This window comes from Lontra canadensis, unplaced genomic scaffold (assembly GCF_010015895.1).
Source record: "Lontra canadensis isolate GAN:19392208 unplaced genomic scaffold, GSC_riverotter_1.0 scaffold35, whole genome shotgun sequence".
NCBI lineage: Eukaryota > Metazoa > Chordata > Mammalia > Carnivora > Mustelidae > Lontra > Lontra canadensis.
Window position 1 is genome coordinate 10,532,494 of NW_022631029.1, and position 12,648 is coordinate 10,545,141.

Here is a 12,648-nt window from a genome sequence, read left to right on the forward strand (position 1 = left end):
GCAGCTCACACGAAGCTGAAGGGGCTGTTGGTGATGAGGAACAGCTGCTTCCCATGTGCCACCAGGCGGCTCAGGACAGCGAACGTCTCGTCCCCTCTCAGGATGTACTTCTCTAATGGGGACATAGGTCTGTGAGGGCCAACCCAGCGCCCTGCTCAGGAACCCGCAGGAGGGGCTACAGCCCACCCTTACCCATATCCTGCTCGATCCACTGGTACATGAGGCCCTTCACGTGCACGTCTCGAATGGCATCCTGGGGGCAGTGGAGGGACAGTGAGGCTGTAGCAGGGCCTAGGAAGTGGGCCCTGCCGTGGCCAACTTTACCTTCCTTGCCACCCTGAGAGGCAGGCCACAGGTCCTCACCGTCACATCCTTGTAGAGGTGCGCCTGGTCAAACTCCAGGCTGTGACCCAGGAAGTGGTCTACCACGCAGGACAGCAGCGCCATCTCCGGCAGTGAGAAGATGTCCATGAACTGCTTGATGGAGGGACCCTGCAGAGGGGACCACCGCCTCAGCAAGCCCCCGGCCTCGGCCCCCAGTTCTGGAGGCCACAGGCTCTGAATCTGGCTTGCCACACTGGGGTGGGCACTGCCTGCGGGTCAGGGCCAGCGCTCCAGGGAGAGGGCCCCTGCGGTGAGATCACTGCGCAGGCTGCCCAGGGCCAAGGCCCATGGAGTGGGTACCTTGCCGTAGAAGCCGCTCATCTGGTACAGTGGGATGTGCTGGGTGCCCCCGTATAAATCGATAACCTCCTCGTCAGGCACAGGCTGGAGGCCCCTGGGTGGGTATGCAGACATCAAGAGTCCAAAGTAGTCCAGAGCCGAGGCCCTGGTAGAGTTGGGGGTGGAGGGGAAGCAGGGTGCGGCCGGGAAGTCTGCACTGACCTGTAGGCCGTCCCCAGCTGCACGTAATGGAAGGCGTCAATCTTCATCAGCAGGCTCTGGGAGCGCCACAGGAGTGGGAGGGGTGGGGAGAAAGGGGTCTGCACTGGCCCTGGGACAGCCTCTTCCAGCCTTTGGGCTACAGCCTCGATGGGAAGGTACCGAGGGGATCATGTGCCCGTGGAGAGGAAGTCCCCTTAGAGGACAGGGGCTAAGGAGGTAGTGCCAACGCACATCCCGTCAGGAGGGGCTGCTGGGGTCTGGGGCCTCAGCACTCACCTTCTGAATGTCATAGTGGAGGCCTCGGATGGCAAAGCTGGGGTCATAGTCATACTTTCGGATCCCCTCTGGGTACTGTTGAGGGGAAGTGGGCCAGGCTGAGCCAGTGGAATCAGCACAGACCTCTGGCGGGGCTGCCGCCTCAGGGGAGCCCCGTGCCTCAGCCTGGGATTGCTCCAGCGCCCGGGCCACCTGCCCGGCCAGCCTCACCTTGTAGTGCTCAACCAGGATGTCACGGGCAGCAGTGAAGATCTTGGGGTGCAGTGCATCTGCATACTGGGCCAGCGTGTAGTCGTAGTCGAAGCCATAGACTTCGACGTCGCGCAGGCTGATCTCGTTGTTGGCATAGATGGCTGCTGGGTTCAGAAGGCTGCAGACCTCTGGGGGCAGGAGATCTAGAGGGAGGAGACGCAGTATGAGGAGGTGAACACAGCGGCAGCAAACGGTTACCAAGCACTTTCCAGGTGCCCAGGCCCAGGAGCCTTGTGAAACCACGCAGGATGCATAATCTCAGCCCCAGGCTGCATATGGTCAAAGTGAGGCTCAGAGAGACCACCTGTCCGGGGTCACATGGTTGCGGGTAAGGCAGAGCTGGCAATGGGCCAAGGCCCCGGCTGGGGTTACACCAGGGCCCACAGCTCAGCAGGTACACTGAGCCCATGTTTCCTCCAGGCTCCTGTGAACCCGTTGGAGCCGTGGCTATGCTCGGAACTTTCCACCTTGCCTGCAGCCTGAGCTGGGCCTAAGGGACGTGACAGGAATGGGGGGGTACTAGGCAGCTCCTCTGTCACTCGTACTCCATGCTCGGTGCACCTGCCACAGCTTGTGGCCCCTCTAATCGGATTTTAGCTGCCCGCCAGTCTACATAATGACATTTGCTGTTTCGAGCCAGGGTACATTGCTAATTATGACAGGCAGGACGTGTGATGTGGGGTTGTGGGTCAAGTAACCAGGCCCCTCCCCACTGGGGACGTGGTCATAGCCATCCCAGGCCCCTGGCTGCTACTGAGGGTTGAGTGGTACACTGTGTGTAGGCTCCAAGGGAGACAGATGAGGGTGAAGGGGGTCCCAGGCTCATCTGCCTCAGTTTCCCCATCTATACAGTAGGGGAGGTCGATGGAGAAAGGGCTTCGGCTTTGGGGTCAAACAGGCCAAGCTCTCCTTCTCACAGCTGTGACCTCAGAAAAGTCACCTCACTTTCTGGGCCTCAGTTTCCCTATCTTTAAAGGGGAAATCAAAATCATGCCAACCTACAGAATCACTGAGAGGGTCACAGGGAACGTTCCTGCTCTGCCCCTGCAGCAAATGTAGGATTACGTGGGCGATGTGTCTCCGGAACCTGTCATCTCCCTGTCCCGGAGTCCCCTGCATCACTCAGAGAGAGGGGCAGGCAGGACTAGGACACAGGGCACAGTCCTGCAGGGGCTCCAGGTAGCCCCATTCCTGAGACCTCTCACCTGTGGCTGAGGCCCACACAAACAGCCCAAGCCTCCAGGGAATTCCTGTCTCAGGCACAACTAGGCATCGCCTCGAAGCAGAAGCCCTGGGCTGTGCGGCATTCCTGGCAGCGGTCTGTGCTCAGAGACAGATACTGCTGAGCTCCCACACTGACCATTTGCCCTGGAGGCCCCCTCGGAACACAGGCTCCGTCCCTACCCCCTTTCCTTCAGAGCCCAGTGCAGGGCGTGGGTGTGGGAACAAGTGTGGCGGGTTCCGCTAGGGGCCCCAGGCAGACAGACGCCTGGCAGAGAGCAGCTGTTTCAGACTGGTGGATGCAGACACAATATTTCTCACTTGGACGCACGTGAGACACAGCCAACCTCCGCTCTCTAGGGAGCTGCTTCTGAGATGCCCCTGAGGTCACTAGGACCCTGGACCTTGCTCTCCTCACGGGCCTGAGTTCCTGGGTGCTAATGGTAACTCTTGGTACAATGTCCAGGAGACCCCCAGGAAGGAGGGATCTGCTTGGTGGTGTGGCCCCTTGTTGGCACGGTGCTGGCCATGGCCAGCTTTTGGCTCTGTCCTTGAGGACGTTCCCATGGACAGATGATCCTCTGAGGAACGACAGGGTAGGGAAGCAGCCCGCGGGGTCTTCCCTCCTGACTGGATTTCTGGACTGAGGAAACCATAGCTCTGGGGGCCACAAGGCCCCAGTCCTTTCCAGAGGGCTGCAGTGGTGCGTGGGGTCCAGTGAGCTAGACATACCCCTCACGGGCACTGGCCTCCCAGGTTCACTGGGCTCACTATGCAGACCCTCCCTTTCCTCTTCTGAGCCTGCCCCACTCCTGCCCCAGGCTCTAGGGCCGACTCTTCCCCACAGCAGCTGTAAGGCTCACTGTGGATGCCGTTCCCACAGCTGCTTCCGGGTGCACACGCTGGGTGCCTCAGAGGCTCACCATGTCCAGGCCTCACTCCAACCCTGTGAGGTGGTCACACTTAATTCATCCATCACCCAGAGGAAGAAACAGGCTCAGAGAGGTGAAGTCACTTGCTCCAAACTACCCAGTAGTAGGCAACTGAGATTCAAATTCAGGTCAGTCCACCTGCCTTAATTACTCTCCCCCTAGGCCTAGCCTTCCAGCATTCCCACACTGGCGGAGAGGCAGTGGCCTGGGGCCCAGCTCCCTGGCCAAATCTTGCCCACAGGCATTAGCCCAAAGGCGTATCTCAGTCCCCAGAATCTCCCCCAGAAAACCCATTCAAGAGGGTTTAGTTAGGACTCAGAGGTGCAAGGCTGGCTCATCCTGGTGCTCATCATGACATCTTGGAAATGACCTTGCCCCTTTCAGATCAAGAGTTGTCTCTGTGGAGATTTGAAGATGCTGGCACACCTGGGGTGACAAAGCCCAACAGACCTATGTTCTCTCCCACACCTACCAGGCAGGCTCCTCGGGCTGCTCTGCAGAAGGTCTTCTCCAGACCCAGAGCAAACGCCTCTTCCTAAACAGCCTCCCAGGCCTGTCCTCTCCACTGAGGCCGTGCAGGGTGGGGTCCTGTGAAGCCCAAGCGCTTCGGAAGCACCATTCCTCAGGGGTCTTAATTATTCTGCCCTGTGCGTCTCAGGTGAGCACCGTTCAGCTCTCCGCACAGCTGGAGTGGAAGCCCCATTCCCTCAGCTGGAATCTTCCAGACAGGGCACTTTGTCTTACCAGACAATGAGACCAGCATCACCTTTGGGGGCTCCTCTGGAAGCTCCCTGCCCTTTCTTGGCCTGGTTCCCTCTGAGTCATCACCACAACCCTGTGACAGTGGCCCCAGGGCTGTGTTTAATGTTGTGGCCACTGAAGGTCTGAGAGGGGGAGGCCTGCTGAACCCCCCCCCCCCACCCCCCCCCCCCCCCCCCCCCACCCCCCGTCAGTGATAGGGTGAAGCCCAAACCATGTCTGCCTGCCGCAGAGGCAGAGCCTCTGGAGACGTGGGGACATGTACAGAGCACTCTCAGCTCTTCCCGCTCATCAGGGCACTGCAGCCTGGCCTCTCCGGGGGAGACTTCAAGGCTCATCAGCCCATTTTGCTCTGGGAGTGGGGGTTGGCCAGGAGGTTAAGTGTTCTGGCCAAGGATGCCGCCACCCTTGTGGACTCCAGGGCCCTGGGGCGACTTGGTCTCCTTTCTCCAACCGACACCTTCCCCTCCTGGGCTGACAGTGCTCCCGACCTCAGTCGCAATCTAGAGGTATCTGCAAAGTCTAGTCTGCGTCCGCTTAGGTCCGGCAGCGCCGCCGGCTGGCTTTGTCCCGATGCTCCCGCCCCAACTAAGGGCCCCTAAGAGAACAAGGGGTTGGGGGCATTTCCGCCGCAGCCTCCCTGCGGGCGGGACCGCCAGGAAAGACGGTGGGGGCTCCGCATTCCGGAGGCCGCTTCGGGATCCCCGAGCTCCTGCAGACGGAGCCAGGGAACAAACCTCCCGTCGGCCCACCTGCCTCCGGGCGTCGGGGCGGCCCCAGAGGCCCCCGCGACGACCCGCTGGAGCCTCCATCGAAGAGCTGCCGGGCCTTCGGGCTCCGGGACACTGGCGAGCCCCACCAGCGCGCTTTCCCCGAAGAGCGGCGCCCGGGACGGCCCGTCTGTCCGTCGCCTGGACACGCGCCTTCGCCGCGCGGATACACCCCCGGCGCCCGTCCCGCTGCGGCTCACCCACCGTGCACCAGTCTCCGCATGTCCTGGTAACGAGCCCACAGGTGCGCGCTGACTTCGGCGCCGCCCGCGGGCGCCGGGGCGGGCGCGGAGCGCGGGGCGCTCGGGCAGTGGGCGCCGGGACCCGGGGGGCCGCAGCCAGGGCAGGAGGGCGTGGACGAGGAGGCTCGCGGCCCGCCGTGGCCCCTGCACGGCAGCCAGCGCCGAGCGGCCGCCCGCAGCCCCGCACCCGCCATGCCCGCCGTGCGCTGCCCGCGCAGCCCTCGGCCCCTCGGCCCCTCGGCCAGTCCGCCGCCCTCCGACTGCGCGCCCGCCACGGTGGCCGCGTGCTCCTCACGGCGGCCGGCCAATGGGCGCGGCGCGCGGAGCCCGGCCGGCCAATGGGCGCGCCCCTCGGCCCCGGGGGGCGGGAGGTCCCGGGACGGGGCGGGGCGGGGCGGACTCCCGGGCCCCCTCCCCCGTCTCCGCGAGGCTGAGAAGGACTCTGCGCTCCGCGGCCCCCTTCGGTCGCCACGGCGGTGATGGCCGCTCCCTCGGCCCCGCTCCCGGGATGTCGGAGGGCCAAGAACAGCCGTCTCCATGAGGCTATGGACGGCCGGGGAGCGGGAAGGGGAAGGCCAGCGCACGGCGACCCCCCCCGCCCTGATATCCCCCGCCCCCCGGGTCCTCTGTCTCCCCCTTCGATCCCGGGTCCTCTTGCCCCTTCTCCACCCCACCCCAAGTCCTCTTGACCTCAGCTCCGCCGCCGCTCCCGGCAAGTCCTGCCCCAGGGGTCCTGTTCCGCGCAGACCAGGGGCCGGCTCGCTTCACTCTAGCGAATAAAGAGGCCTTACCTCGCGCAGCCCGGTGCTAGCCCCAAGCCGGGTGAGACCCTGGGACCCGCAGGGACACGCAGTGCCGCCCACGCCCGCTGAAGCAGCTCCTTCTTGGTCCCTCACTGTACCGTACACAGGTGATCCCTTTTAACTCAGAGCAGGAGGACGAGGACAGAGCGGTGCAGTGTAGTGGTGGGCCCGGGGTCATTGCACCTGCCTGGTTCTGACCTCAGCAAACGACCTCACCGACCCCACGCTTCGCTTTCTCCCACCGGGCCCCTCTTGAGATGCTGTGGTCTCTTCTAGTCTTCTAGTCTCCAGACTTTTCATAGACATTCTGCTTCCCTGCTTGCAACCATTCTCCACCTGTGTTTTTCTGAGTCCTGAGTCTGCTTTTTCCTGAGTCCGCTTGCGTCCCAGGCTTAACGGTAGGCCCTGAGGCGCCCGACAGAGCACCAATGTACCCCATTGGTGGGGAGCTGGCTAGCTGGACACTGTTTCCTTGGGGTGCTCCTCCTGGTTTAAGGGCATATTTGTGCTTTTGAATATCCACTGCACCTTGGCTGAGAACCTACCCACCGTGGGCCAGATCCTGGGCCAGGAGCTGGGGCGGGGCGGGGGAGGAGCGCGGATGGAGGCCGAAGGGTAGTCCCACGGGAGCCCAGCTGAGCTAAGTCGGCCTTCGGGACTTGTCCATAAGTAAGCTTCCTCAGGGTGGGAGATGGGTGCCCGGCGATGACAGGTTCCCACAGCCACCAAGAGGAGAACCTGGAGTGCTCCGCCAAGGCAGTATGCAGGGAGCTGGGTAGGGTAGGCCCCAGGAGAAAGCAGGTGATCCAGGAAGCAGCTCTGGGCCAGCAGTTCAGCTCCAGACTCTGTGACCCGTGCCAGGGGCCCTGCTTGCGCTCTCTCTCTTCTCCAGCCTATTTTTGTATATTTTGTGTTCACACCACCAAACTTTTTTATTGACTTTGTTTCCGTTTGATGTTCTTAGACTGTGTAATAGCTGTCTCCCTTCTCAAAGATAGGCCCCTGTTGTTTTTCTAGCCTTAGGTGATGAAGTGACAGTCCCTTATAGCATGCACAGGGACTCAAGAAGCGTGAATGGAGGCTCTGGTGCTCTTGCCTGGCTTAATCTCCTAACTTCTCAGTTTCCCGTCCATAAAACGGGATGATGTAGATAAAGGGGAGTGTCCCTAGGTTCTAGAATACATATAAAGAGCTGGTACCCAGCATATCATTGTCACGCTATCATCCTCGTGTTTTAGCTAACAGTAATGGATCAGTTACCATGCTGCTGGCATGGTAAGTGCTTTATTCGTATTACTTCTAAATCTCACAGCATCAAAGAGAGGCCCACTTCGTGGAGCAAGGGATGTGGTTTGACAAAGCCCATGCTCTTGAGCCGCTCTGCTGCTCTGTGATTATTGTGAATAATGGGGTGATGCGTAAAAAGGACCTACATGCCCCTGCGTAAGGGTAAGTGCCCCAAACAAGATAGCTTCTATTAATATCAGGGTTGTTCGCACGAGGTGATTGCTTGGACTTTTGTTGTGATCATGATAAAGTTCACCTTTCAAAAATGCATATCGGGGGGTGCCTGGGTGGCTCAGTGGGCTGAAGCCTCTGCCTTCGGCTCGGGTCGTGGTCTCGGGGTCCTGGGATGGAGCCCCACATCGGGCTCTCTGCTCAGCGGGGAGCCTGCTTCCTCCTCTCTGCCTACTTGTGATCTGTCAAATAAATAAATAAAATATTTTAAAAATGCATATCGGATTCTGTTATTTTTAGAATTCTAGTCATCAGTCACGACCCCGAAATAAATGCAAAGCATTGCATAACTGCCTTTTAGAGTAAAACGCAGTATATGTTTATACCACCAGAGCCCGTCATCACTTCTACCAGGACTTTAAGAAAAAAGATGGCGGTGGCAGAGTAGGGGGTGCCGCGGCCAACTCCGAGCGCTGGCTCGCAAAGGGGAGGCCGGGGCAGGGCCGGCTCGACGCCACGTGGGAGGCCCCGCCCTCTCGGGCCGCCCCGCCTCCAGAGCCGAGGCGCCTGCGCCAGCTCCCTCCGGCTGAGCTCGACCTCACGGAGCACGCGCGCTTCGCCGCATTCGGACTGGCGGATCCGCGAGCCCCACGGCACTCTGATTGGTGGAGCCGTTCAGGCTCTGGGTCGGGGGCTCGGCGCTCCTTCAGCTCAGCACGGACCTAGCTGCGGGTCAGGGCCGCGGTAGCACGGTAACTAGGCGTCCGGGCTCGGCTGTAGCTGGGCGCTCCAGTCCGGGGGCTGGGGCAGCTCCCGTGGCTCCCGGTTCCGCCGTACCCTTCTCCACGATCTGGGTCGGGCATGTTTTCCAGGGCCCAGGTGAAGCGGGTCCTGCAGCGGGTGCCCGGGAAGGAACGATTCGGCGTCTACAGGTTCCTGCCCTTTTTTTTTGTCCTGGGAGGAACGATGGAGTGGATCATGATTAAACTGCGTGTGGGCCAGGAGACCTTCTGTAAGTGGGGGTGCAGCAGGGTCCGTCTCATTTCAGGAAGGCAGGAGGCGGCTAGGGACCCATTTTCCTGGGGGACGGTCTTAGGTTGCAGACCGCTCGTTCCATTCAGAGCGCTGAGCTGCTCTTACCGTGGTTAGAAGGGCAAGGACGCTTCCGTTCGCGGCCCGGGGTGACAAAGGCATGTCTGCGTCCAACCTTGAGACCTTCCCTGCACTTTCGGGGAGAGCACGTGACTCGACGCAGGACGCTCTGCTCTCAAGCCTGCCCCCGCGTCCCTGCGGGGTTGTTTGGTCCTAAGGAACAGACTTGCTGACAGCGCCGTGGAAGGGAGTGGGATCCTGAAGATTCAGGGAAACTCCTGCTAATTGGCCAGCCCTCTTCCGGATTCCTCAGTCCAAACCCTGGAAGGAGCCGGTCTGCCGGCCAAACTACCACCGTCTTTGCCGGACGGAGTCGTTGGCATCAGCGTCCCGCACTGTGGAAAGAGTGCCGGGCGCTGCTTTGTGAAGCACTAGCTCTGGAAAGGCCAGTTCTCCTTCTGGAAAGACTTTCCCACCCTCTAGGTCCTTTCTGCTTTATCCCTCTCTAGAAACATGTGTCACTTGTGAACTGCCAACCCTTATTTTACAAAAAAAATTCTTTAAAAAAACATTTTTAAAAATAATCTCTATACTGAACATGGGGCTCAGACCCACAACCCTATGATCAAGAGTCGCATGCTCCACTGACTGAGCCAGCCAGGCACCCCGCCAACCCTTCACTTTTAAAAGATTAATTTATTTGACACAGAGAGCACAAGCAGGGGGAAAGGCAGAGGGAGAAGCAGGCTCCCCACTGAGCAGGAAGCCTGATCCAATGCAGGGCTGGGTCCCAGGACCCAGGTCCCAGACCCATAATCTGGGATTATGACCTCAGCTAAAGGCAGACGCACTGAGCCACCCAGGGGTTTCCCCCAAACCCTTTTTAAAAAAACATTGTTACATTAGTGTTTCCAAAGATTAGTCCTTTTGTTTATCCGTTCATTAGTATTTAATGAGCACCCATGAGAGTATATAATGAACAAGGTAGAGAGTCCCCCACTCCACAAGAGTTCTAATGGCAGAGACCCATCATAAAGTCAGTTACTATTAAGTGTGATCAGTGCTGTGAGGGGAAGTGTGTGTGTGGGGGGGCAATGGTAGTCTTGGGTGGGGCTACCTCAGTTGGATCAGATGGTGCAGGGAAGGCATCCAGGAGTTACCATGTCAGGTGGGGACTGCAGACTGAGTAGGTCAGCCAGATGAGGGGAATGTTCGTGGAGTTGAAAGTGTCTCATTCTAGTGGTGAGAGCAAACATGGGGCCACGGTGTGGATATTTACTGTTTGGGGGACTGCAGGTGAGGGTTCTGTGGCCCTGCCGAACCAAGACACTACCCAAAGGATTGAAGGGTTTTAAGCAGCAGTGGATTATCACATGAGGAGAATAGCTTCTTGGGGAGAGGAGGCAAGAATACTTGGGCTGTGTGGCTGTTCAGGTCTGAGACGGTAGCCTGGTTGGGTGGGGACAGACGGGATGCCAAGAAGTGAGTGGAGTTGAGAGATACCTGGGAGGTGGTACTGACAGGGCCTGGTGATTGAGTGGACTCAGGGGATGAGCAGGGGAGGCTTCCGGTAGGACAGCTGGTGTGGTGCAGGGGGGATAATGGCAGGACAGTCTGGACTCTTGGACATGCTAAGGTGGAGATGGTTATACAGATCTGAAGCTCAGGAGGCACATCTGGGCCATGGATATGGGTTTGTGGGTCATTCAAAAGCAGATTGTGATGAAAGAGTCCAATCCCAACATTTTAAGGGTGATTGGCAATGGCTGGAGAGACAAGTAGGGAAACCAGGAGGGTTTATCACAGAAGACAGGAGGTCCAGGAACTCTGACTAGGCGAATGGGAGGTCAGCCCTCCAGGAAAGACAAAGATGCTGGTCAGGAAAGGGGAGTGGAGAGAGGCTGCAGATAACTGGCTCTTGAGAAGGTAGGAGAGGTTGGGATCAGAGCAGGGCCATAGGAGTAGCCCTTGGAAGTTAGCTAGAAGTTAGTTCTCTATTGATGACTGATCTGTGTGAAGAAAGTTCATGGCCATCTGGGGGTGAGTGAGGGTGGGTCAGGGTCATGACTGAGGAAACAGGGTTGTTAGGCATCACCGAGGGCCCAGTTAAATGCATTAGTTGGCCCCACAGTGCAAAGCAAGCAGAGGGAGGGATGGAGGAGGGCAGCTGGATGAATCTGTAGTTGGGGTTTTGAAGGTGTGTCAAGAAGTTGATATTGCTAGGAGGGAATTGCAGCTGGTTTGAGCAAGAAGATAGAACAAGGTGGGGCTGAGGGGGTATTCAGGGGCCAAGTGCCTGGGGAAGAACTTAATAGAGGTCCAAGGACAGAATGCCTAGAAAGGTAGTAGAGGAATCGGTCAGAGCAGGGTGAATTATTTGAGAGAGCACTGCAAGTAGATGGCACAGGTTGACTGGAGAAGTCAAGGAGGTGAAGGCGGGTGGCGTTGCCTGGGAAGATAGCACAGGACAGGTCAAGGAGCCTGACCTAGATGTCAGTGTTTTCAGTGATTGAAGGGGAGTAGAGAGCAGGTGCCCTTGCAGAGAAGACTGGCAGATGGCAAAAGCCAAAAAGGAAGAGGGTGGAGAATCAGCAGTGGAAAAGCATAGCCGAGAACAAGGGACCTGACCTGACCTCCCCACTCTGAGTTCCTGGCAATGGGCAAGGGAGCTGCAGAGCCAAAGGGCAAGAAGCACCTTTGAGACACTTTCGTTAAGGATGATTTCGGAGAAAACAGACATTTTGGGGGGTGGGGTAGAGAAGGAAGTGAGGAAAGTCTTAAAACATTACCAAGAGGTATGCTAGGACACGATCCTGTCTTTGAAGACATGGACTCTCACCATGCTATTGATGTGCAGAACTGCATTTAACTTTTTTTTTTTTTTTTAAATTTTCAAAGATTTTATTTGTCCGAAAGAGAGAGAGAGAATGTGCACAAGCAGGGGGAATGGCTGGCAGAGGGGGAAGCAGGCTTCCTATGGAGCAGGGAACCTGATGCAGGACTCAATCCCAGGACCCTGCGACCATGACCTGAGCGAAAGGCAGCCGCTTAACCGACCGAGGCACGCAGGCACGCCCCCCTCCAAATTTTGTTTTAAATGAAGTTTATTTTGGCCTTGAGTTAAACAATGAGATTCAGAAAAAGTTGACAGACCTCGACTGTTGGTTAAATTAGTCAGATCTAAGTACCTTTAATTCCTATTTCTTAAAAGTCTAAGTAAAATTTTTATTTGACACAGATGATGTCTACCGTAGAAAAGCCTCAGAACGACAGTATCAGAGAAGGCTGGAAAATGCATCGGAGACTGAACTTCAGCCGTCAATAAAGTGAATATGAAATTTCACTGCTGGTTTCAACTCCTTTGAAAATGTACCTTTCGGATCTCTTGTTCTTATTCAGAACTGCCTTGACAAAGAATTTTTATAGTTTTCCTGTCTGCTTCAATACTTCCTAAGTCACTTTTGGACAACACTTAACGGAAAAACTATTTCCTCCTGAAACACACCTGCCCAGTGAATCTGTTCTATGAAATATTTCTTAAACAATTCAAGGATAAAGCAGGATGCTTTTTTAGTACAGTCGGAATTGTTTTCGAAGTCTTTTGTTCTAGGCAACAAACTGATACCCTTACTTTTTTGCAGAATTCAGATTTAATCATGGACATAAAAGTAAGCTCTCCATTCCAGGACTATTTAAACCAGGATAATTATGCAGATTACATTTCTGCCAGCGACCAGTCACCATTTTGCTAGGCTGGTGGGGATTCCTGACCACACATTACTCAGGTCAGGTGCTCTTGTGAACAGAAATAACCCCTTCCTTTGCCTGTCCCCACGAACATACAAGGGCTGCTGGAGCTCCAGGAAGACTCCAGAGGGGGGAGGCTTCACACTTGTCTTGTGATGAAGATGTGCTTTTACCCAGCTGGTGAAGGTAAAGACATTGCTTCTTCCCTAAG

At 57.3% G+C, this 12,648-nt stretch overlaps 2 protein-coding genes across 4 annotated transcripts in view; one reads left to right on the forward strand and one right to left on the reverse strand.

The window, feature by feature from the left end:
• NT5DC2 (5'-nucleotidase domain containing 2) overlaps nucleotides 1-5,566 on the reverse strand; it is an 8,721-nt gene extending 3,155 nt beyond the window's left edge. The window contains exons 1-8 of one of the 3 annotated variants that reach the window (XM_032868252.1): nucleotides 5,300-5,566; nucleotides 1,372-1,556; nucleotides 1,162-1,236; nucleotides 886-902; nucleotides 685-778; nucleotides 364-492; nucleotides 193-253; nucleotides 10-112 (exon numbers count right to left, since the gene is read on the reverse strand). In XM_032868252.1, coding sequence (XP_032724143.1) covers nucleotides 10-112; nucleotides 193-253; nucleotides 364-492; nucleotides 685-778; nucleotides 886-902; nucleotides 1,162-1,236; nucleotides 1,372-1,556; nucleotides 5,300-5,531 — 896 coding nt within the window. In that variant the 5' untranslated portion in view covers nucleotides 5,532-5,566. Of the gene's footprint in view, nucleotides 1-9; nucleotides 113-192; nucleotides 254-363; nucleotides 493-684; nucleotides 779-885; nucleotides 942-1,161; nucleotides 1,237-1,371; nucleotides 1,557-5,299 lie in introns of all 3 variants that reach the window. The other 2 variants (XM_032868253.1, XM_032868251.1) reach the window with 2 other exon arrangements.
• A 2,763-nt stretch (nucleotides 5,567-8,329) lies between these two features.
• SMIM4 (small integral membrane protein 4) lies at nucleotides 8,330-12,033 on the forward strand. The gene is made up of 2 exons (XM_032868254.1): nucleotides 8,330-8,610; nucleotides 11,929-12,033. The coding sequence occupies exons 1-2, from the start codon at nucleotides 8,460-8,462 to the stop codon at nucleotides 12,018-12,020; spliced, it is 243 nt and encodes an 80-aa protein (XP_032724145.1). The 5' UTR covers nucleotides 8,330-8,459; the 3' UTR covers nucleotides 12,021-12,033.
• Nucleotides 12,034-12,648: the final 615 nt, after the last annotated feature.

Coding starts and splice junctions, on each gene's coding strand:
- SMIM4 (XM_032868254.1), top strand. CDS start 8,460: ATGTTTTCCAGGGCCCAGGTGAAGCGGGTCCTGCAGCGGGTGCCCGGG. Junction 8,611..11,928: donor TGTGGGCCAGGAGACCTTCT/GTAAGTGGGGGT, acceptor TATTTGACACAG/ATGATGTCTACCGTAGAAAA.